The following is a 22,422-nucleotide window of genomic DNA, read 5'->3' as shown; positions in this document are numbered from 1 at the left end:
TGAGGGTATGCAGATACCTCCTCCGTCTTCTGCTGAGACCAGGGCCCTCTGAACTCAGGCCCAACTGCACAAGCTCAGAACAAGCCTGGGGCTTGGAATTCGGCCCAGAGGCCAGCAGGTTTCAGCACCCTGAAGTCCTGCACAAGCTCAGGCTCCTCTTGTTTCAGGCGGGGAATGCAAGGCCCAGAGACAGAAGACCTTGCCCACAACAAACCTTGGTCTCCTCTGCCCACTGGGGCTGGTCCCCCTCTACTGAAACTGAACGTGTTTCGTAACCTTCCCGAGCCTCTGTTTCCTTATCTTAAAACATGTCATGATAATAAAATAAAACTTCTCTCACAGAGCTGTGAGGGTCAAATACCCAACATGAAAAGTATCGGTCTATGCCCAGGACTTAGAAAGCACTTGGTAAATGTTAGCTAGGGCCACACAACAGACCTTACCTCACACCACACAAAATCAGTCCAAGGTGGACTGTTGCCCAGCTCAAAGGACCAAACAGTAAAGTTCTTAGAAACGTAATACAGAAGGTTCACTTCACTGAAGCCTTCAGTCCAACGCTTATTCCACTTGCTTAAAAAACTGAGGTAAAATTTGCACAACGTAAAATTAACCATTTGAAAGTGAACAGTTAATTCGGTGACATTTCGTATATTCGTAATGGATGCAACCATCATCACTAACTAGTTCCAGAATATTTTCATCGTTCCCCATCCTCCCCACTGCCCTCCCCGCAGCCCCTGGCACCCACTCATCCACTTCCTGTCTCTTTGAATTTGCCCGTTCTGGATGCTTCATATAAGTAGAATCACACAATATGTGGCCTTTCACGTCTGGCCTCTTTCACTTAGTATCATGTTCTCAAGGTTCATCCATGTCAGGGTGTGTTGGTGCTTCATTTTTATGGCTGAATAATATCTCATTGTACGGAAGTATCATGATTTGTTGATCCATTCCTCCACTGATGGACATTTGGGTTGTTTCCACCTTTTGGCTGTTGTGTATAGAAAGGTACAACACTTTTTTTTTTTTTGCGGTACGCGGGCCTCTCACTGTTGTGGCCTCTCCCGTTGTGGAGCACAGGCTCCGGACGCGCAGGCTCAGTGGCCATGGCCCACGGGCCCAGCCGCTCCGTGGCATGTGGGATCCTCCCGGACTGGGGCACGACCCTGTGTCCCCTGCAACGGCAGGCGGACTCTCAACCACTGCGCCACCAGGGAAGCCCGAAAGGTACAACATTTTTAAACCCAATTTTAAAAATCACTAAATTTTATTGCATTAAAATTATAAACTTCCATTCAAAAACAGTGCTAAGAGCGTGCAGGCAAGGTACAGACCTGGGGGATATAAGACACGTGAAACTGACAAGAACTTATATCCAGAATATTTTTAAAATTCCTATAAATCAATAAGACTGGCAACACAGTAGAAAAATGGCCATGACTTGGAAACTTCAAAAAAGAGGAAATCCAGGGCTTCCCTGGTGGCGCGGTGGTTGGGAGTCCGCCTGCCGATGCAGGGGACACGGGTTCGTGCCCCGGTCCGGGAAGATCCCGCATGCCGCGGAGCGGCTGGGCCCGTGAGCCATAGGCCCGCGTACCGCAAAAAAAAAAAAAAAAAGAGGAAATCCAAAGGACAGCAAATGTGTGAACAGGGGCCCAAGCTCATCAGCGTTAGGAAAGTGCAAATTAAGACCATGTGAGAAACTAATACACACCCACCAGAATAGCTAAAATTTGAGACCAGGAGACCTACCACAGCAAACGTTTGTAAGGATGTGGAGAACGAGGAACTCAACCATCACTAGGGGAATGCAAGATGGTACAGCTGCTCCAGAAAGCGGTCTGGCATTAATTACTGAAGCTGAGAATTCCCATGCCCTAGACCCAGCAGCCCCGCTCCTAGGAATATATCTGACAGAATGTTCACTGCAGCATCATTCACAGCAACCAAGAACTAAAGAACCCAAATGTCCATTCCCCAGTACCCTGTGTAACTTTGTGATATATTCCTACAAGGAAATACAACACAGAGATGACAATGAACACCCACAGCATCTCTGGCATGTCACAAACATGGGTGACAGAAGACACTGTACTGTTTCATGTACCTGAAGGCCATAATCAGGCAAAACCAACTAAAGTGCCTAAGGACACATATTTGGGTAGTAAAAAGTTATTGAGGGACTTCCCTGGTGGCGCAGTGGTTAAGAATCCGCCTGGGCTTCCCTGGTGGCGCAGTGGTTAAGAATCCGCCTGGGCTTCCCTGGTGGCGCAGTGGTTAAGAATCCGCCTGCCAATGCAGGGGACACGGGTTCGAGCTCTGGTCCAGGAAGATCCCACATACCGCAGAGCAACTAAGCCCGTGTGCCACAACTACTGAAGCCTGTGTGCCTTAGAGCCTGTGCTCCACAACAAGAGAAGCCACTGCAATGAAAAGCCCTCGCACCGCAACGAAGAGTAGCCCCCGCTTGCTGCAACTAGAGAAAGCCAGCGCACAGCAACGGAAGACCCAACGCAGCCAATAAAATAAATAAATAAATAAATAAATAAAATAAATCTTAAAAAAAAAAAGAAAGTACTAAAAAAAAGAAAAAGAATCTGCCTGCCAATGCAGGGGACCCAGGTTCGAGCCCTGGTCCAGGAAGATCTCACATGCCGCAGAGCAACTAAGCCCGTGCGCCACAACTACTGAGCCTGCGCTCTAGAGCCCAAGAGCCACAACTACTGAAGCTCGTGAGCCTAGAGTCTATACTCCTCAACAAGAGAAGCCACCGCAGTGAGAAGCCCACACACTGCAACAAAGACCCAACACAGCCAAAACTAAATAAATAAGTAAATAATTTTTTTTTAAGTTATTGAAAAGCAAGAAGGTAAGTCAGGGTAGGGGTCACCTTTGGGGAGGATTGGGTTGCTGAATATGTGCCTTATAATAATTAATTAGGCTATGACATAATTCATTAGGCTATGATGTAATCTTGTGCTATATTTTACAATGAAAAAAGTAAAAAAAGAAAAGGGCTCCTGCCCACACCAATGCTTTGCAGGGCTTGGTAGTTTCAGAAACAAAGTGGCTTCCTGTGGCTCCCTCTCTTATGGAGGCCAAGGATGGGGGGAGGTGCTGCCGGGAGAGAAACAGGAGGCCCTGAGGCCAGAGAGGAGGGGAGGACCGGCCCCATAGTGGGAGGCCTAGAGTCCACACTCATTACCTCCCACACTGGCTCCTGGCCACAGACCCCAGACACTGCAGCTGGGGAGCTTCTCCCAGACACATCCCTCACTGAGACCCTACTGTGCCTCCCCCTCTGGCAGACTTAATACCTTCACATGGCAGGCCAGCTCCAGCCTCACCCAGGACCTCCAGACTCCCTCCCTCTGCGTGACCTTCCACCTGGCGCTCAGCCTCCTCTGTCTCCCTCGCTCAGTCTGTTTTCTCTGCCAGTCTGTCCATCTGTCTCTGTCTGTCTCCCTGCTGACACCTCTCCTTTCTAGGAGCTGAAGCCTCAGGATCAGGCTTACATACCCTTACGGAAGGCCCATATGCTGGTGGTGGCCCTGGAGTTTCCTTCTGAACCAAGCAACAGCCAGAGGTGACTGGGGAGGACCAGGCTCATCCCATTCTGGAATGAACCCAGAGAGACAAAGCCACACTCCCTGTGAACACCTGGGGCCCTGGAGTCAGCACTGCCAGGAGAGGTAGCAAGAAACCTAAGGCCAGTGGAGGGCGGGCACCTCCGTGGGAGAGGGTGACCCTGTCACAGGAGAAGAGGGGCACAGCTGTGAAATGAAAGTAGGGAGAGACCGGGAAGGGGCTTCCATGAAGGCAGACTCTACCTCCAGGCCACAGACAGGCACCAACAGCCCAGGTGAGATCCCCGCCCTCTCTGCTCAGCAGTGGGGAGGTATCCATTGGACTCAGCTCCTGCATTCAAACCTCCACACTCCCATCAAGCCCGGCTTGGACGTAGAAGAGACCAACATCGTGGCACAATAACGTGCCAAGCACAGTGTCTGGCATACAGAAGGTGCTCGATCCTTGCTTATTCTTGTACACATTTTCCAATCAGAGGGCTTGTCTGAGCCTCACAATTTTCTCTAAGAATAGTTCAGCAAAATATCTGTGATCAGAACTCTCCACGCGGGAAACGTTTACCCATTCTGTAAAAAGTCTAATAGGCTTTTGTGCAGATAACTCTTTGACTAACTCCAAAATTCATACGGAAAGGCAAAGGAACCAGAATCACCAAAACCATTTTGGAAAAGAATAATGAGGGAGGAATGACATCACCCAGTCTTTTAACACCTTTATTGAGATAAAATTCACATACCATATATTCCACCCATTTAAAGTGTGCAATTCAGCGGGTTTTAGTATATTCAGAGAGTTATGCAGCCATCAGCACAATTTTAGAACGTTTGCATCACCCCAAAAGGAAACCCATCCGCATTAGCAGTCACACCCCCAAACTACCCCGGCCCCAGACAACCTAATCTACTTTCTGTCTCTAAGGATTTGCCTGTCCTTGACATATATATAAATGGAATCATACAATATGTATTTTTAATTTTTTTTTTTTTTTTTTTTGTCTGTGGTGGGTCTTTGTTGCCGCATTCGGGCTTTCTCTAGTTGCAGCAAGTAGAGGCTACTCTTCGTTGCGGTGCGCGGGCTTCTCATTGTGGTGGCTTCTCTTGTTGTGGAGCACTGGCTCTAGGCCTGCGGGCTTCAGTAGTTGCAGCACTCAGGCTCAGTAGTTGCAGTACATGGGCCCTAGAGAACATGGGCTTCAGTAGTTGTGGCATGTAGGCTCAGCAGTTGCGGCATGTGGGCTTTAGGGTGTGTGGGCTTCAGTAGTTGTGACTCGTGGGCTCTAGAGCACAGGCTCAGGAGTTGTGGCACATGGGCTTAGCTCCACGGCATGTGGGATCTTCCCAGACCAGGGATCAAACCTGTGTCCCCTGCATTGGCAGGTGGATTCTTAACCACTGTGCCACCAGGGAAGTCCCACAATATGTATTTTTTCAAGGTTCATTCATGTATCAGTACTTTGTTCCTTTTTTTGATGGAATACTATTCCATTGCATAGATTATACCATGTTTGATTCATCCATTCATCAGTTGAAGGACATTTGGGTTTTTTGCACTTTTTGGCTATTATAAATAGTGGTTGGTGCTATGAACACAGTACAAGTTTTTGAGTGGATGTATGTTTTCATTTTATTGGGTGTATACTAAGGAATGGAATTGCTGGGTCATATGGGAACTCTATGTTTAACCTTTTGAGGAACTGCCAGGCTGTCTTCCACAGTAGCTGCACCATTTTACATTCCCACCAGCAGTGTCTAAAGATTCCAATTTCACCACCTCCTCACGAACACTTGTTATTTGTCTTTTAAATATAGCCGTTCTAATAGGTGTAGGTAAGGTTAGGGTTAGAGTTCAGGGTTAGGGGTTTTGATTATAGCCATCTTAGTGAATGTGCTCTGTTTGGTTTTGATTTGCATTTCCCTAATGAGTAACGATGCTGAGTACCTCTTCATGTGCTTATTGGACATCTGTATGTTTTCTTTAGAGTATTGTCTATTAAAGTCCTTTGCCCAGTTTTCAATTAGTTTTTTGTCTCTATTTTTCAGTTGTAAGTTTTTTTATATTGTGGATCAGTCCCTTATCAGATGTATGATTTGCAAATGTTTTCTCCCATTCTTGGGACAGGATCTAATTTTAAGACCGAACATAAAGTTTACAGTAATAAACACAGTGTGATTTTGGTGAAGGATAGACACATAGATCAATGGAACAAAATAGAGAGTACAGAAATAGGCCTGTAGAAATATGTCAAATTAATCTTTTACAAATGAATTAGAGAAGGCAATTCAATAGAGAAAGTATAGTGTTTTCAACAAAAGGTGCTAGAAAAATTGAACACTCATAGGCAAAGAAAAAAAACCTGGACATAAACCTCACACTTTATACAAAAATTATCTCAAAATGGATCATGGATCTAAGTGTAAAATATAAACTATGAAACATTTAGAAGAAACCATAGATAAAGTCTCTGTGACCTGGGATTAGGCAAAGAATTCTCAGGCATGACTCTAAAAACATGAATCTTAAGAGAAAAACTTGATAAATTAGACTTCATCAAAAATAAAACTTTGGGGCTTCCCTGGTGGCGCAGTGGTTGAGAATCCGCCTGCTGATGCAGGGGACGCAGGTTCGTGCCCCGGTCCGGGAAGATCCCACATGCCGTGGAGTGGCTGGGCCCGTGAGCCATGGCCGCTGAGCCTGCGCGTCTGGAGCCTGTGCTCCGCAACGGGAGAGGCCCCAACAGTGAGATGCCCGCGTACCGCAAAAAAATAAATTAATTAATTAATAAAAAATAAAACTTTGGCTCTGCAAATGACACTATTAAGAAAATGAAGTGACAAGCTACAAACTAGGAGGAAATATTTGCAAATTGCATATCTGACAAATGATTGTATCCAGAATATATACAGAACTCTCAAAATTCAACAATAAGAAAACAAACAACCCAATTTTAAAATGGTCAAAAGACCAGAAGAGATATTTCACCAAAGAGAATATATGGGACTTCCCTGGTGGTGCGGTGGTTAAGAATCCGCCTGCCAATGCAGGGGACACAGGTTCGAGCCCTGGTCCAGGAAGATCCCACATGCAGTGGAGCAACTAAGCCCATGCGCCACAACTACTGAGCCTGCGCTCTAGAGCCCGCGAGCCACAACTACTGAAGCCTGCATGCCTAGAGCCAGTGCTCCGCAACAAGAGAAGCCACCGCAATGAGAAGCCCGTGCACCGCAATGAAGAGTAGCCCCTGCTCACCACAACTAGAGAAAGCCTGTGCACAGCAGCAAAGACCTAACGCAGCCAAAAATAAATAAATAAATAAATTAATTAATTAATTAATTAAAAAGAGAATACATGGATGGCAAATAAGCCCATGAAAAGATGCTGCACATCACTGGCCATCAGGGAAACACAAATTGAAGCCACAATGATATATTTTCTCACAACCATCAGAACGACTAACATGTAAAGATTCTGACAAAGATGCACGGACACTAGGACTTCCCTTCATTGCTGAGTGGAATGCAAAACGGTAAAGCCACTCTGGAAAACAGTTTAGTGGTTTCTTACAAAGTTAAACATACAGTTAGTACATGAACCAACAATCCTACTCCTAGATATGGTATCATCCCAGAGAAATAAAAACTTATGTTCACATAAAGACCTACACAAGAATGTTCATAGCAGCTTTATTTGTAATAGCCCCAAACTGGAAAAAGCCCACATGTTTGAGTGGGAGAATGAATGAACATTAGTACCGTGGAGTACTACTCTGCAATAAAAGGAAGCCAACTACTGATACCGGCAATAACATGCATGGATCTCAAGGGTATTATTCTAAGTAAAAGAAGCCAGTCCTACAAGCTGACATGCCGTATGGTTCCATTTATAGGATATTCTTGAAAAAGACAGAATTATAGTGGTTGTCTGGGTTTAGGGGACAGAGGAAGGTGAGACTGCAAAGGGGCAGCCTGTGGGAGTTTTGGGGCTGATAGAACTGTTGTGTGTCCTGACTGTGGTGGGGTTACACAAATCTACACACATGTCAAAATTCACAGAGCAGTACGTTTAAAAAAATCAACTGTATTGTATGTTGAAATAATAACGTGGTGAGCAACAGAGTAGTCCCCAAAAGCACATGACATTAGGATTCTCTTATTGACCAGCCACCTCCTCCAGCTTTTCAGGAACAGAACCAGTCAGTACCTCCCTCCTCAGGGCCCACTTGGCAAAACCATTGCTTTCTTGGAGGAAACCCAGGGATCCTAGAGCCAGTGTCTGTGGGGGAGGGGGGTGCGGGGGGGATGCTGGCATGTGGGTCCAGCCACAGGACCCACCGAGGAGCAATGCAGGCAGCACGGGCACAGGCCAGCCGAGGAGGGTGTGTGGGCACTGCTCCTCTGGCTTCTCCCATTTTGTGATTCTGAAATGGACAAGGGCAGTGCAGCACTGGGCTGCCTGGGCCCCTATCTCCCCTGGAGTCTGGTCAGGCTGCGGCCAACGCCCCCTTTAAGGCCCAGCAAGGGCAGCCGGAGTGATAGCCCCTCACCCCACCAGGCCCACCGGGCCCTGACTGCCCACTGTCACTGGATCTGATAAGAGACCCACCCCCCATGGCCCCCTCCCCTCTCCCAGCGATGACCACAGCCTGGCCCCCACCCTGGCTCCACATATATAAGGGGACCCTGGGGGCTGAGCACCACGGACACCAGTTCTCAGCATACCCAGCTCCCACTCAGCCGCCACCATGTCTCTGACCAGGGCTGAGAGGACCATCATCGTGTCCATGTGGGGCAAGATCTCCACACAGGCAGACATCATCGGCACCGAGGCCCTGGAGAGGTGAGCACCAGTTGGGCTGGGATGGAGCCTGGTAGGGGACAGTGTGGGTCACTGAGGACAGGGGTCAGTAGGAGGGGTCAGGGAGGATAGGTCAGCAAGGAGCGTCAGTGAGGAGGGTCAGTGAGGAGGGGGCAGTGAGGAGGGGACAGTGAGGAGGGTCAGTGAGGTGGGGACAGTGAGGAGGGTCAGTGAGGAGGGTCAGTGAGGAGGGGACAGTGAGGAGGGGACAGTGAGGAGGGACAGTGAGGAGGGGGCAGTGAGGAGGGTCAGTGAGGAGGGCACATATGCAGGTTCAGTGAGCACGAGCAGCGGTGAGGCGGGTGCTCGGCAGTCAGCGAGCAAGAGAAGGGGCATGGGGAGGGTGACGAGGGTCGATCGTGTCCCTCCCTCAGCGCCCAGCACCCAGGTCTCCACAATCATTGTTGATTGAATGAGTGAGTGAAGGATGGAACGAATGACTGGAGGACAGGGCGGTGAGGGTGAGGTGGCCCGGGCCATACTGGAGCTAGGGCAACAGCTGAAGTCCGCGATACCGATCCTGTGTGTCTTTAAAATGTTCATATTGGGGTCAAGTTGCACTTTTTGCCCTAATATTTACGTTTTAACTCCCGCGTGCAAACGTGACGTGTCCCGGCCCGGCCCGCCCCGCCCGCAGGCTCTTCTCCAGCTACCCCCAGACCAAGACCTACTTCCCGCACTTCGACCTGCACGCGGGCTCCGCGCAGCTGCGCGCGCACGGCTCCAAGGTGGTGGCCGCCGTGGGCGACGCGGTCAAGAGCATCGACAACGTGGCGGGCGCCCTCTCCAAGCTGAGCGAGCTGCACGCCTACGTGCTGCGCGTGGACCCGGTCAACTTCAAGGTGGGCGCGGGGCGGGGCCCGGGGCGGGGCGGGGTCCGGGGACGGGGCTGGGTGCCCGCCGCTCGCGCCGCGCCCGCCCTGAGCCACCCTGTCGCCCCAGCTGCTGTCCCACTGCCTGCTGGTCACGGTGGCCTCGCACTTCCCCGCTGACTTCACGGCCGACGCGCACGCCGCCTGGGACAAGTTCCTGTCCATCGTGTCCCGCGTCCTGACCGAGAAGTACCGCTGAGGATGCCTCCCGACCCCCAGGGCAGGCTTCGAGCCCTCCCCTTCCCCTGCACCCTCTTACGATTCCACCCGGGACCCCCAATAAATGGATGAGGATGGAGGGAGCCTGGTTGTGCGTCTCAGTATTGGGGGAAGCGGAGGAGAATGAAGGGAGGGAATGGAGGCTTCGCAGGAACACTGCCGACCCTAGTGTCACCCCCGGCCTGGAGGTCACTCCAAGGGTGCTTTGGGGGGCGGTCCTTGGTCCTGAGGACCCCAGAGTCGCGACCGGAGGGAGCAGAACAGCCCAGGACCGCCCACGCCGTTTTCTCGGGTCAGACCTGAGTTTGTGCCTCTTTCCCGCCTCCCAAATCACCCAGTCTGTCGCTTCAGTCAGCGTATTGTGTGTATGCGTAGGGTATGTGTAGGGTATGTGTAGGGACTCAGGGGCCTTTCCTCAAAGCTTGTTGTCACAGCTCAGGCACTGAGAGGACCCTTGACACCTCCTGGCCCTCCGCGCTCTTTCTCCCAATCCCTCCATCAGCTCCCTGTGGAATAATTGTAGATCCCCCTGAAGTCTGCAGCCAAGGCGCGCACACACACACACACACACACACACACACGGCGTGATTCAGTTCCTCCGCGGTGACAGGGACCTGGGTTGGCAACCAGGGTCCCCAGGTTCCCGCCGCGCTCCTGAAGATAAGGGCGGGCAGGGCGCCGGGGGGCAGGGCCGCTATAAGGAGGCCGGGACTGCGGGCGCGGCACCCAGAGCAGCCACGCCAACGCCATGCTCAGCGCCCAGGAGCGCGCCCAAGTAGCACAGGTCTGGGACCTGATCGCCGGCCACGAGGCGCCCTTCGGGGCGGAGCTTCTGCTCAGGTGGGTTGGGGCTGGGTCTCCAGAATCGTAGCGAGGCGGAGACTGGGGTGTTGGGCCTGAGTCGGGAGGGGGGCGGGCCTGACCGGGGGTTCGCGGGGTCTGGGCGGCGCAGACGCTGGAGGGACCGCCCTCCCTCTTCACCCTTGCTCCCGCAGGCTCTTCACGGTGTACCCCAGCACCAAGACCTACTTTAAGCACCTGGGCGACCGCCCTGACGAGGTGCAGCTGCTGAGCCACGGACAACGTGTGCTCGAGGCGGTGGGAGTGGCCGTCCGGCACATGGACAACCTGCGCGCGGCCCTGAGCCCGCTTGCCGACCTGCACGCACATGTGCTGCGCGTGGACCCCACCAACTTCCCAGTGAGCCACCCCGGGACGTAGCAGGGTTCGCGCGCGCAGCCGAGGTGGGGAGGCATTCGGCAAGGAATTGGCGAGGACAGAGCTTTTCTCACCGGCCTTTTCTCCCGCAGCTGCTGATCCAGTGTTTCCAGGTGGTGCTGGCCTCCCACCTGCAGGGCGAGTTCACGGTGGAGATGCAGGTGGTGTGGGATAAGTTCCTGACGGGCCTGGCGGTAGTGCTGACAGAGAAGTACCACTGAGTTCTGTGCCCCGGGTCTAGGTCTGCGCATGTCAATAAACAAGCCTCAAAAGTCTGGACCCCGCGCAGGTGTGGTCTTTGGGGAGCAGGCGGACTGACGTCACAGTTGCGGGCAGAGAAGCTCCGGGTCCTGAGGGGAGCCTCGCGGAATCTTAGGGCAGGATCCCCAACCTTTGCTGACAATGGAACCAGGGGCACAGGAACGGGACCTTGGGCACTCAACAAACCCTGAACGAGGACAGTTCCCGGTCTGACAGTCTGGGGGTCCGGGCCGGGTGTGTACACCCAGAGGCTTGCACAGAACAGTTGCCCTCCCGGGGCAGGGGAATGTGGTGGGGCCGAGCGCGTGCTCGGATGGGGGAAGGGTCTTCAGCTTCACCTCGCATCTGGCACCCGTGCGGTGACATACCATTTGCAAAGCACGTTCTCATTCACACACTAATTCGTCTCCGTCCCTACCTCACTCCAGGCGCCGCAAGCCTGAATCTTCGCCTCTTTAACAGCTAGGCGGGGCACCGAGGCCTAGGGGGCAAGTTCCTGGCCTGAGGCCAAACAGACTTCGTGGCCTAGGGCTCCACAGACCCTCATCTCTGTTCTTTCCCATCTTCTCCCCTACTTCCAGCACTCACTCTGTAGTTGCCTTGCCCTGGTCCAAGTTAATCCCTTCCTCTGAATCTCCTGGGGCAGGGAGTGGGGGTAGGAAGGAAGACCTCTACGGCCACAACCCATGTCACGTCAACATGAGGTGCGATACTAGGCTTGTCCCTAAGCGAGCTGAGCCTGATGCATCCGACGGAAAATCCCCAACCGCGCTGGGTCTTTTAAATAATTTAGAAGATCCTAATGCAGGGTGGGTGCCTGGCAGGCCCACGGCCACCCAAACCCCACCCCAGCTCCAGCCGCCCCGCTCAGTCTCTGGGGTCCCTAGGCCATGGCGCCCACCTTACACAGACACACACACACACACACACACACACACACACACACACACGTGCCCTGTCAACCTCTCTTCCCTCTGCAGCACTGGTGCAGGGATCTTAGTGCTCCATTTAGAGCCTTTGCAAATGCAGGAGCCTGACCCTGGGAGCTCTCCAAACTCTGAATGAGAATGGTTCCCCGGCTGATAATCTCACATCTGTGCAGGGCTGGGAAGTGGGGGACCAAGTCCAAAGCAGGGGGTGGGGAGGGGCTGCTGGATGCCAAGCCCTGACCCTGGCTGAGTGGAATGCCCCCACTGTCCATGACAACACCTGCTAACCCGCTCTGTGCCAGGGCCTGCCCACCATCGTGGGTACGATGCTTAAAGTACTTCCCCCCTGTTACATCCTGCACCCACATTATTTACATGGGCAGTTTACAGCTCTTCATCCTGGGGAAAAGTTTAGTGCGAAAGCAGCTTGTTTCACTTCGGAAAAGACTGTGCTCCTCTCCAAGACTGGCAAATAGACACCTCAAGGCTACACCAGCTGGGGACAAACTCGGGTGCCAGTGGGTTTGCGTGGCTCGGAAACGTGTGTGAGCTCCCAGACCCACAGGAGCGGGAAAAGAGTGGGCCCCAGGACTGGGTGGGGCCCACTTGGGACTCCAGCACTCCCGCACCCTCTCGAGACCGAGCTTTCCAGGCTGGCACCTCCTGGCCCTGTGCCAGCCAATGAGCACAGCACGATCGGGCGTGCCCCTCGCACCCCATGCATAAAGGCTCGCGCACTCCCAGCCCTGCACGCTTCTGGTCCTGACCCAGACTCAGAGAGAACCCACCATGGTGCTGTCTCCCGCCGACAAGACCAACGTCAAGGGCACCTGGTCTAAGATTGGCAACCACAGTGCAGAATATGGCGCAGAGGCCCTGGAGAGGTGAGCAGCCCACCTGCCCGGCTGGGACTGGGGCCGGTCGTCCCGTCGCATCCTGGTCCTGGGCCGACCGGCCTAAGCCCGGCTCTCCCGTCTCTTCTCCACTCAGGATGTTCATAAACTTCCCCAGCACCAAGACCTACTTCTCCCACTTCGACCTGGGACACGGCTCCGCCCAGATCAAGGGGCACGGCAAGAAGGTGGCCGACGCGCTCACCAAAGCCGTGGGCCACATAGACAACCTGCCCGATGCCTTGTCTGAGCTGAGCGACCTGCACGCCCACAAGCTGCGTGTGGACCCGGTCAACTTCAAGGTGAGCTCGCGGGCCGGGTCGGAAGAGATCTGAGCTAACAAGGCAGAGAGTGCGGTGGGGTTCCAGAGGTGGAGCACGGCGGCACTCCCCCAACCCCGCGGCCCCTGACACCCCCTCTCTCCGCAGCTCCTGAGCCACTGCCTGCTGGTGACCCTGGCTCTCCACCTCCCCGCCGATTTCACGCCCTCGGTCCATGCCTCCCTGGACAAGTTCTTGGCCAGTGTGAGCACCGTGCTGACCTCCAAATACCGTTAAGCTGGAGCCTCCGCGATTCCTACCCGGGCCTGGGGCCCTCTGGCGCTCTGGGCACCCTCACTTCCCGATCTTTGAATAAAGTCTGAGTGGGCTGCAGCCTCTGTAGCCTCGGTTCTCTGTGTCCACAAACCGTGCCGGGGTCGGGGTGGTTCCCAGCAACGAGGAATGGGAGGGCTGAGGAGGGATGGGAGCTAAGGCTGAGGCCTCCCAGAATCTGCTGAACCAAGCTCTGACTTGCAAGGGCTCTGCCCGAGGTGGGTAGTCCTAAAATGGCACCCTGTTTTGCAGTTTCTCTGATCCCCCTTAAAGATACAGTTAGGGGCTTCCCTGGTGGCGCAGTGGTTGGGAATCCGCCTGCCGATGCAGGGGACGCGGGTTCGTGCCCCGGTGCGGGAGGATCCCACATGCCGTGGAGCGGCTGGGCCCGTGAGCCATGGTCGCTGGGCCTGCGCGTCCGGAGCCTGTGCTCCGCAACGGGAGAGGCCACAGCGGTGAGAGGCCCGCGTACCGCAAAAAAAAAAAAAAAAAAGATACAGTTAGATCCAAACAACAAACCACACAAATAGGCTTTTTGTGGGGTCTCCCGGCAGTTCTGCCTTGGTGCTGTGAGCAACCTTCACAAAGGCCCCCGTCCCGCGCGCCAGTGCCCTGGACTCCACGCTGGAACCTTGCACACCCCACCCACCCTGTAGCCCTTAGGGACCCTATCAGCACCTCCAGCCAAGCCCCCATCTTCAGGGCAACACCCAGCGCTGGATAAAAGTTTGGGGAGAGTGGTGGGGCCCCTGCTCACCACTTTCTTTCTGGACAAGGACCTCTTCGAACAGCTGGGGAGTGGCTTCCCCCTCTCCACCACACACTCTTCCTCTGCCCCACAGCCCAATTCGCTTTCATTTAAATATAGAAAAACACTGAAGAATTAAATTAAAATCTACCCATGGTTTTTTTCACGCACACACGCACACCCTTTTTGTGTGATTCAAAGGAGAGAGAGAATCCCTCTGTCCTGTCCACCTAACCCCCGCAGAAAGAGCCAAGGCTCACAGTTTGGGACTGACCCCACTGGCTCCTATCCTGTGCTGAGGGGACACAGCTACATCTACAACTGTACTTTTTTTATTTTTTGGTCAAAAATACTATTCTACCTTAGGCATATTTTTCTTCAACCTGCTCTTCTCACTGAACTGTGTCTCCTCTACCTGTCTTCTGGCCAATTCATTCAGCTCTGTCTCACTTCATATATTTGTTGGTCATTTTGATATTTCCATTAATTTCCTGTTAAAATTCTCTGTCAATCGTTCTCATAAGTCATTTGTCTTTTCCTTATATCTTTGTGGGAGGTCTTCCCATATTGTGAATGTAAGACATCAGCTGAGAAATGTTCCTCAAATCTTGCCTTAAAAGGGCCGGGGTGGGGACTTCCCTGGCGGTTCAGTGGTTAAGACGCCGCACTTCCAGTGCAGGGTGCACGGATTCGATCCCTGGTTGAGGGACTAAGATCCTGCGTGCCCCGCGGCTCACCCCCCCCCAAAAAAAGGCTGGGGTGCAGCAACTACCACCCTGGAAGAAGAAACTTGAACCCGGAGCCCCCCAGCCGGAGGGATTCCAGTAGAGATTTGTTGAGGACATGTCAGCGATGCGCACACGTCTTGTGTGCATCCGTCTCTGGCCTGAACTAGACGCACCGAATCGCCCATTCATTCACTGATTCTGCCCAAATTTAAAATGCCTAGCGTGTGCCAAGCCTAGGTCCAGGGTGGGTGGGACGGGCTGACCTACTCATTTCTTCCATCCCTCAGGGGTTCTAAAGGGTGGAAGAGCGGACATCCACCCCGCTCCACAAACCGGCCCCCGCCAGCTGGGACCAGGATAGCACTTCCGGGGAAGGTGGACGCAGTGGGCGGGAAGCAGCCGGTGGGAGGGCGAATACTCTGGCCAGAGTCTCCAGGTCCCTCCCCAAACTGGGAGCGAAGCACGCACCGCCCAGCCAGGCGCAGACATTGCGCCGCGCTCCCCCTGCTGTCCAGGTCCATAGGCGCATCCCGGCCCCGCGCCAGCCAATGAGCGCGCCCGCGATCGGGCGTGCCCCTCGCGCCCCAGGCATAAAGGCTCGCGCACTCCCAGCCCTGCACGCTTCTGGTCCTGACCCAGACTCAGAGAGAACCCACCATGGTGCTGTCTCCCGCCGACAAGACCAACGTCAAGGGCACCTGGTCTAAGATTGGCAACCACAGTGCAGAATATGGCGCAGAGGCCCTGGAGAGGTGAGCAGCCCACCTGCCCGGCTGGGACTGGGGCCGGTCGCCCCGTCGCATCCTGGTCCTGGGCCGACCAGCCTAAGCCCGGCTCTCCCGTCTCTTCTCCACTCAGGATGTTCATAAACTTCCCCAGCACCAAGACCTACTTCTCCCACTTCGACCTGGGACACGGCTCCGCCCAGATCAAGGGGCACGGCAAGAAGGTGGCCGACGCGCTCACCAAAGCCGTGGGCCACATAGACAACCTGCCCGATGCCTTGTCTGAGCTGAGCGACCTGCACGCCCACAAGCTGCGTGTGGACCCGGTCAACTTCAAGGTGAGCTCGCGGGCCGGGTCGGAAGAGATCTGAGCTAGCAAGGCAGAGAGTGCGGTGGGGTTCCAGAGGTGGAGCACGGCGGCACTCCCCCAACCCCGCGGCCCCTGACACCCCCTCTCTCCGCAGCTCCTGAGCCACTGCCTGCTGGTGACCCTGGCTCTCCACCTCCCCGCCGATTTCACGCCCTCGGTCCATGCCTCCCTGGACAAGTTCTTGGCCAGTGTGAGCACCGTGCTGACCTCCAAATACCGTTAAGCTGGAGCCTCCGCGATTCCTACCCTGGCCTGGGGCCCTCTGGCGCTCTGGGCACCCTCACTTCCCGATCTTTGAATAAAGTCTGAGTGGGCTGCAGCCTCTGTAGCCTCGGTTCTTTGTGTCCACGAACCGTGCCAGGAGTCGGGGTGGCTCTCTTTGCCTTGGACCAAGCAACTCTCCGAGGCAGGTAAAGAGAGGGAAGGGGAAAACAGTACAGAAGAGGGGCGGAGCCGGTCCCCTCTGCCACTGCCTGGGATTCTCTGGGCAGCCCTCACCCTCACCCTGGAGTGACTTGCTGAGTACATCCGCCTTTTACCGAATTCCAGAGACTTGCATATTCATCGCGGGTTTGCTCAAATAATGGGTTTGTTTCCTGTCTTTACATTTTATGGCACACACACTTGTGCTGAGAGTTGGTGGACCTCCAGCCTAGGACCTTGGAGCTCTCCCAGGGCTCTTCCCAGAGTTGGGTGGTGGGGAGAACACAGAGATCACACTTCTTCAGAGGCTCACTGAGTACCCCCTCTCCATCAAGTGCCTCCCAAGTACATGCACAGTCTAGAGGAAATTGGGGTGAGCAGTGCCATTGCAGAGCCAGGCAATTTCCTGGATATGCCTCTTTCACCTGGTACACCCCCAGGACACTCACAGGGTCTAAAGGACTGATTTGGGGGGCCCAGCTCAGGATCCACTGCATCACCCTGAGGCCCACTGACTCACCCCAGTGCAGCAGTGGAGAAGAGAGCCCGGGGGGTGGGGTGGGGGTGTGGGCGCCTGCACTCCGATGTGCTTCCTTCCCATGGAGAATGCCCCTAGTGCCCAGTCCTGGTAGTCGTCCAGCCCTGAGCCCCCGACTGAGAGCAGTGTCCTTTCTTCCCTGGGCCCAAGTGTCATCCTCAGAAAATGCGATGGCAGGTTCCCTGACTCAGTGTGTCATGCTTTTAGCACAGCTGGTGGCACAGCATGAGCTCTGTAAGAGGCAGTCTTCCTTATTTTATTATTAGGAAAAATGAGGGCCTGGGCTAAAAGTGGAAACAACCCAGATGTTCATCAACAGATGAGTGGACAAACAAAATGTGATCTATCTATCCATAAAATGGAATGTTATCCGTCCATAAAAAGCAACGAAGTGTCAATACATGCTACAACATGGATAAACCTCGGAAACGTGCTAAGTGAAAGAAACCAGACACAAAAGACCATATATTGCATGATTCTATTCACATGAAATGTCCAGAATACGCAAATGCACAGAGACAGAAAGACTGGTAATGGCCAGGGGCTGGAGGGCAGGGGTTATGGACTGACGGCTAATGGGGACAGAGTTTCTATTTGGGACGATGAAAACGTTCTGGAACTGGACAGTGGTAATGGCTGCACACACTCTGAATGTAATTAAAGACACTGAATTGTACACCTTAAAATAGCTAAGACAGTAAATTTTATGTTACATGAATTTCAACGCAATTAAAAAAAAACAAAAGGATGTATAGTGATGCCTGGCACAGCATGAGTGCTGCATAGGTATTAGCTATTATTTTGGGATATATCCTAGGCACCCATTATAAATGCTCATTGTCAGAAAGGGGCGTCTGTTATGAACCAGGCACAACCTTGGAAAGAAGAAATTGTTACCTTCCTTATATACCATAAATGAGAAAATAGACTCAGAAAGGTGTCATAATAGACTCGGGAGGGAGGTAGAATAAGCTGACGTTCAATGCCAAAATCCACGCTAAAATTCAGGGCAACCTAATATTGATACATACTAAATATTAGTTTCCATAGAGTAAACCTTCAAAAATACGGGCCTCAGGGTCCAGGGCGATTAGGAAGGCCCCAGGTCGGAGCAGACGCTCCGTGGAGCGCTCCGGGCCCCTGGGGCCAGATTCTGCGACCAGAGGCACGGCGAACCCAGGAGGCCAAGGGGACCGCGGGCCGATACGCGCAGGCGCAACCCGGGCTTCATCAAGGCTCCGAGCGCGCGGCCGGGCGGGCTCCACGATGGTGCTGGAGGCGGCGGACCGGGCTGCGGTGCGCGCGCTGTGGCTGAAGCTGGGTAGTAACGTCGGCGTCTACACGACCGAGGCCCTGGAGAGGTGCGCACAGGCCCCGGGCTCCCCTGCCTTCAGCCCGCTCGGGAAAGCGTCCTCCTTCCTCCCCAGCCTGACTCGCCGTTCCTCCCGCAGGACCTTCCTGGCCTTCCCTTCCACCAAGACCTACTTCCTCCACCTGGACCTGAGCCCCGGCTCCGCCCAGGTCAGAGCGCACGGCCAGAAAGTGGCCGACGCGCTGACCCTCGCCGTGGACCACCTGGACGACCTGCCCAGCGCCCTGTCGGCTCTGCGTGAGCTGCACGCGCATAAGCTGCGCGTGGACCCCGTCAAGTTCCAGGTGAGCTCGCCGGCGGGGTCTGACCCCTGTCGCCAGGGGGAGGGGGCTCCCGTCAGGGAAGGGGGGGTGCATCCGCGTGGAAACGACTCCCTCTCCGCAGCTGCTGGTCCACTGCCTGCTGGTGACCCTCGCCCGGCACTACCCCGGAGACTTCAGCCCCTCCCTGCAGGCCTCGCTCAACAAGTTTCTGAGCCACGTGATCTCGGTGCTGGCCCCCAACTGTCACTAAATTGAAAGGGTGGTCGCGTGGGGCTCGTGTTTGAGTAAAGTCCGCGGACAAAGCCTCGGGTGCGCAAGTGTTCTCTCTATGGGAGCGCGCCCTGGGCCTGACGGGGCGGGGGCGCCCCTCCTAAATGAAGTAGGGGTCTGAGGAAGCTCGAGTCTCACACTACCAATTGTCAGATCCCAGCAGGACGCCCCCCGAACCCCGGCAGCCTGAGGCAAGTCTGGACAGCGGGTCCCAAATCCCAAGAGGTAAACCCCGACTAGCCATGCTCTTAGGGCGCGACCACTTAGCGGTGCAGACCCGGGGCTTCGGCCACTCGGGAAGGGGTGGCAGGTGGCGGTCATGGTCGCAAGCTGGCGAGGCCGGACCCTCCTCCGGACTGCCCACTTCGGACACCTCAGATCCACCTAGAAGCGCGCGGCACAGCCTGGGAGAAAATTAGGGACCGGCGCCCCTGCCGGCGCGGACCGGAACTGCGCCGGTAGGCTTGGGGTCAAAGGCACCTTTGCCAGACTCTGGACCTGGTGGAAGGAGGTGGCTCCTGCAGCGGACAGGGCGGACCAGGGAGCCGGCAGAGAGCCCTGCCCACATGCCACACTTCTCAGGAAGCAGACCTCAGAGCGTCTTCCTTTAAAATATTCGGAGAACTACTCCACTTGCTGCACCTGCCTGTGTATCCCAGTGGGCTCAGCACATCCATTATTCCTTCACTCCCCACTTGACACATGGGGAAACTGTGTGAACAATGGAGGGCATGGGAGTCCCATCCAAGAGTACATGTGTGACATGCACAGACAGAAGTCCCCTCTTATCCTGAGGGATATATTCCAAGACCCCCAGTGGATGCCTGAAACCTCAGTACTGAACCCGAAGCATGCTATGTTTTGTCCCATATGTACACACCTATAGTAAATTTAATTTATAATTAGGTACAGTAAGAGAGTAACAGCAATAACTAATAAGACAACGATAACAATGTACTGTAATAAAAGTTATGTGAATGTGGTCTCTCTCTTTCAAAATATCTTGCCGTGCAAATTTGATACCTTTTCCATCTCAATACCAGAGCAGTTACCACGCACTGCGGCTCTAACTTTTGCAGTTTGAAGTGCGACAGCAAAACAGCATGAATTTTTTTCCTTCTTCACAATTTCACAGATAGAAGATTCGTTCTTACCATAGATCTTCGCAACCTCAGCATACGATTTTTTTCTTTCCTTATTGTCTGGAACTTTTAGCTTTTATAAAAAAGTTAATTAATTTTTGGCTGTGTTGGCTCTTTGTTGCTGTGTGCGGGCTTTCTCTAGTTGCAGAGAGCGGGGGCTACTCTTCATTGCGTTACACAGGCTTCTCATTGCGGTGGCTTCTCTTGTTGTGGAGCACAGGCTCTAAGCATGCGGGCTTCAGTAGTTGTGGCGCACAGGCTCAGTAGCTGTAGCGTGCACAGGCTTAGCTGCTCTGCAGCATGTGGGATCTTCCCCGCCCAGGGCTAGAACCCGTGTCCCCAGCATTGGCAGGCAGATTCTTAACCACTGCGCCACCAGGGAAGCCCTAGTTTTTCATTTAAAGGAAGCACTTGAGGTCTTCTCTTTGGCACATCACTCCTCTTGTGCTTTGAGGCCATTATTAAGTAAAATAAGGGTCACTTTGAACACAAGCACTGAGATGCTGGGACAGTCCATCTGATAACAGAGAGGGCTATTCAGTGACAAATGGGTGGTACACACCAGACAAAGGGATGGTTCACATCCCAGGCGAGATGCAGTGTGACACCCGGAGATTTCATCACAATACTAGAATGCATTTTAAAACTTATGAATTGTTTATTTCTGGAATTTTCCATTTAACATTTTTGGACTTGGGTGGACTGTGGATAACTGAAAGCATGGAAAGTGAAACAGTGGATAAGAAGGGAATAGAGGGCTTCCCTGGCAGCAAAGTGATTAAGAATCCACCTGCCAATGCAGGGGACACGGGTTGTTCGAGCCCTGGTCTGGGAAGATCCCACATGCCTCGGAGCAACTAAGCCCGTGCGCCACAACTACTGAGCCTGCGCGCTAGAGCCCACGAACCACAACTACTGAGTCCACGTGCCACAACTACTGAAGCCCGCACACCTAGAGCCCATGCTCCGCAACGAGAAGCCGCCACAATGAGAAGCCCGCGCGCTGCAACGAAGAGTAGCCCCTGCTCACTGCAACTAGAGAAAGCCCATGTGCAGCAAGGAAGACCCAACACAGCAAAAACTTAATTTAAAAAAAAATAAAAAGGGAATAGACATACCACACACACACACAGGTGCAAACACCCACAGGCAGAACAGCCCCACAGAGACATGTGACACGGTAGCATGTAATGTAAGTCTTCCAGGTCCTTCTAGGCACATTTGCAGAGATTTTCTTTTTTTTCTTTTGGCCGTGCAGTGCAGCATGTGGGATATTAGTTCCTCAACCAGGGATCGAACTCATGCTTCCTGCAGGGGAAGAACAGAGTCTTAACCACTGGACCACCAGGGAAGTTCCTTGGAGAGATTTTCTTAAGAACTGGTATCCTCAAAGTGTCACTGGAAAAAATGAACACACTGGATGATATAAAGAGCAAAAACTTGGTATGGGAGGAAAAGACACCATAAACAGAGTTAAAAGAGGAACTGGGAGAAAAATATTTGCCACAAATAACAAAGGGTTATTATTTTTTTCTTTACGAGATCCAAATTCTTCTTTCCCACCCCCTCTACTTTTTTTTTTTTTTTAAACACCAGTCAACCCAATAGAAAAATAAGCCAAAGGACAAACAGGCAACTCATAGTATACCAATGACCAAGAGACATTTGCAAAGATACATAAAGATATGCAAATTAAAATGCTCATTAACAAGACACCCGTCATGGAAATATTTAAAAAGGCAAGATCAAATACACTCCTGGTGGAAGTTTTAGTATAACCTTTTGGGAGGGTAATTCAGTTGTATACAGTTGTGGGCTGGTAAATATTTAAATAACTGGCACTCAGGAAGAATGGAATGGGAACTGATTTGTAGCATATGCCAATTTCCGTGATGTAACTACTGCCATCATGGTTGATTCAGGCTATCAAACAGGTTATCACTGAATGGGAAATTAGGAAGAGATATATAGGGACTTCCCTGGCGGACCAGTGGTTAAGACTCTGTGCTTCCACTGCAGCGGGGTGCCGGTTCAATCCCTGGTCAAGGAACTAAGATCCCACATGCTGCATGGCTTGGCAAAAAAAAAAAAGAGTGATTCGGTTTCACCTTTAAAAAAAAAAAAAAATAGGAAGAGATGTATAGTAGCTGCCATTGTGTCATATTTCCACTGTCCAGATATAAGAGATGTAAACATAGATGACAGTAAACTGTAGTAACATAATTAGGAAGTAACTGGCTTTCAGTATTTATTACCTGTTTTTCACATGACCTATTTAGTTGTAAATTACTATAACTTAATTTTTAATAGTGGTTGTGTTTAACAACAAGCTCTCAAAATTCCTACAACTTAACCTGAGCCAATACAAGCAGGTTCCAGCACACCGCTGGCTGTATCCTTTATTTATTTTTTTAAA

The 22,422-nt window shown here is 52.8% G+C and overlaps 5 protein-coding genes across 5 annotated transcripts; all 5 read left to right on the top strand.

Moving 5' to 3' along the window:
• Positions 1 to 8,329: 8,329 nt before the first annotated feature.
• On the top strand, positions 8,330 to 9,513 carry HBZ (hemoglobin subunit zeta). Its single transcript, XM_030872378.2, has 3 exons — positions 8,330 to 8,424; positions 9,080 to 9,284; positions 9,385 to 9,513. Exons 1-3 carry the CDS (start codon positions 8,330 to 8,332, stop codon positions 9,511 to 9,513), a joined length of 429 nt encoding a protein of 142 aa, XP_030728238.1.
• Positions 9,514 to 10,244: 731 nt separating this feature from the next.
• On the top strand, positions 10,245 to 11,009 carry HBM (hemoglobin subunit mu). The gene is made up of 3 exons (XM_030872380.2): positions 10,245 to 10,373; positions 10,529 to 10,733; positions 10,844 to 11,009. The coding sequence occupies exons 1-3, from the start codon at positions 10,282 to 10,284 to the stop codon at positions 10,970 to 10,972; spliced, it is 426 nt and encodes a 141-aa protein (XP_030728240.1). The 5' UTR covers positions 10,245 to 10,281; the 3' UTR covers positions 10,973 to 11,009.
• A 1,660-nt stretch (positions 11,010 to 12,669) lies between these two features.
• Positions 12,670 to 13,488, top strand: LOC115861502 (hemoglobin subunit alpha). Its single transcript, XM_030872377.3, has 3 exons — positions 12,670 to 12,825; positions 12,932 to 13,136; positions 13,263 to 13,488. The coding sequence occupies exons 1-3, from the start codon at positions 12,731 to 12,733 to the stop codon at positions 13,389 to 13,391; spliced, it is 429 nt and encodes a 142-aa protein (XP_030728237.1). The 5' UTR covers positions 12,670 to 12,730; the 3' UTR covers positions 13,392 to 13,488.
• Positions 13,489 to 15,499: 2,011 nt separating this feature from the next.
• Positions 15,500 to 16,311, top strand: LOC115861501 (hemoglobin subunit alpha). The gene is made up of 3 exons (XM_030872376.2): positions 15,500 to 15,655; positions 15,762 to 15,966; positions 16,093 to 16,311. Exons 1-3 carry the CDS (start codon positions 15,561 to 15,563, stop codon positions 16,219 to 16,221), a joined length of 429 nt encoding a protein of 142 aa, XP_030728236.1. The 5' UTR covers positions 15,500 to 15,560; the 3' UTR covers positions 16,222 to 16,311.
• A 1,874-nt stretch (positions 16,312 to 18,185) lies between these two features.
• HBQ1 (hemoglobin subunit theta 1) lies at positions 18,186 to 20,058 on the top strand. Its single transcript, XM_030872375.2, has 3 exons — positions 18,186 to 18,320; positions 18,411 to 18,615; positions 18,716 to 20,058. Exons 1-3 carry the CDS (start codon positions 18,226 to 18,228, stop codon positions 18,842 to 18,844), a joined length of 429 nt encoding a protein of 142 aa, XP_030728235.1. The 5' UTR covers positions 18,186 to 18,225; the 3' UTR covers positions 18,845 to 20,058.
• Positions 20,059 to 22,422: the final 2,364 nt, after the last annotated feature.

The sequence above is a fragment of the Globicephala melas genome, chromosome 15 (genome assembly GCF_963455315.2).
Source record: "Globicephala melas chromosome 15, mGloMel1.2, whole genome shotgun sequence".
NCBI classification, from domain to species: Eukaryota; Metazoa; Chordata; class Mammalia; order Artiodactyla; family Delphinidae; genus Globicephala; species Globicephala melas.
Note: the sequence above shows the minus strand (reverse complement) of the source record. Positions and strands in the feature narration are given on the sequence as shown.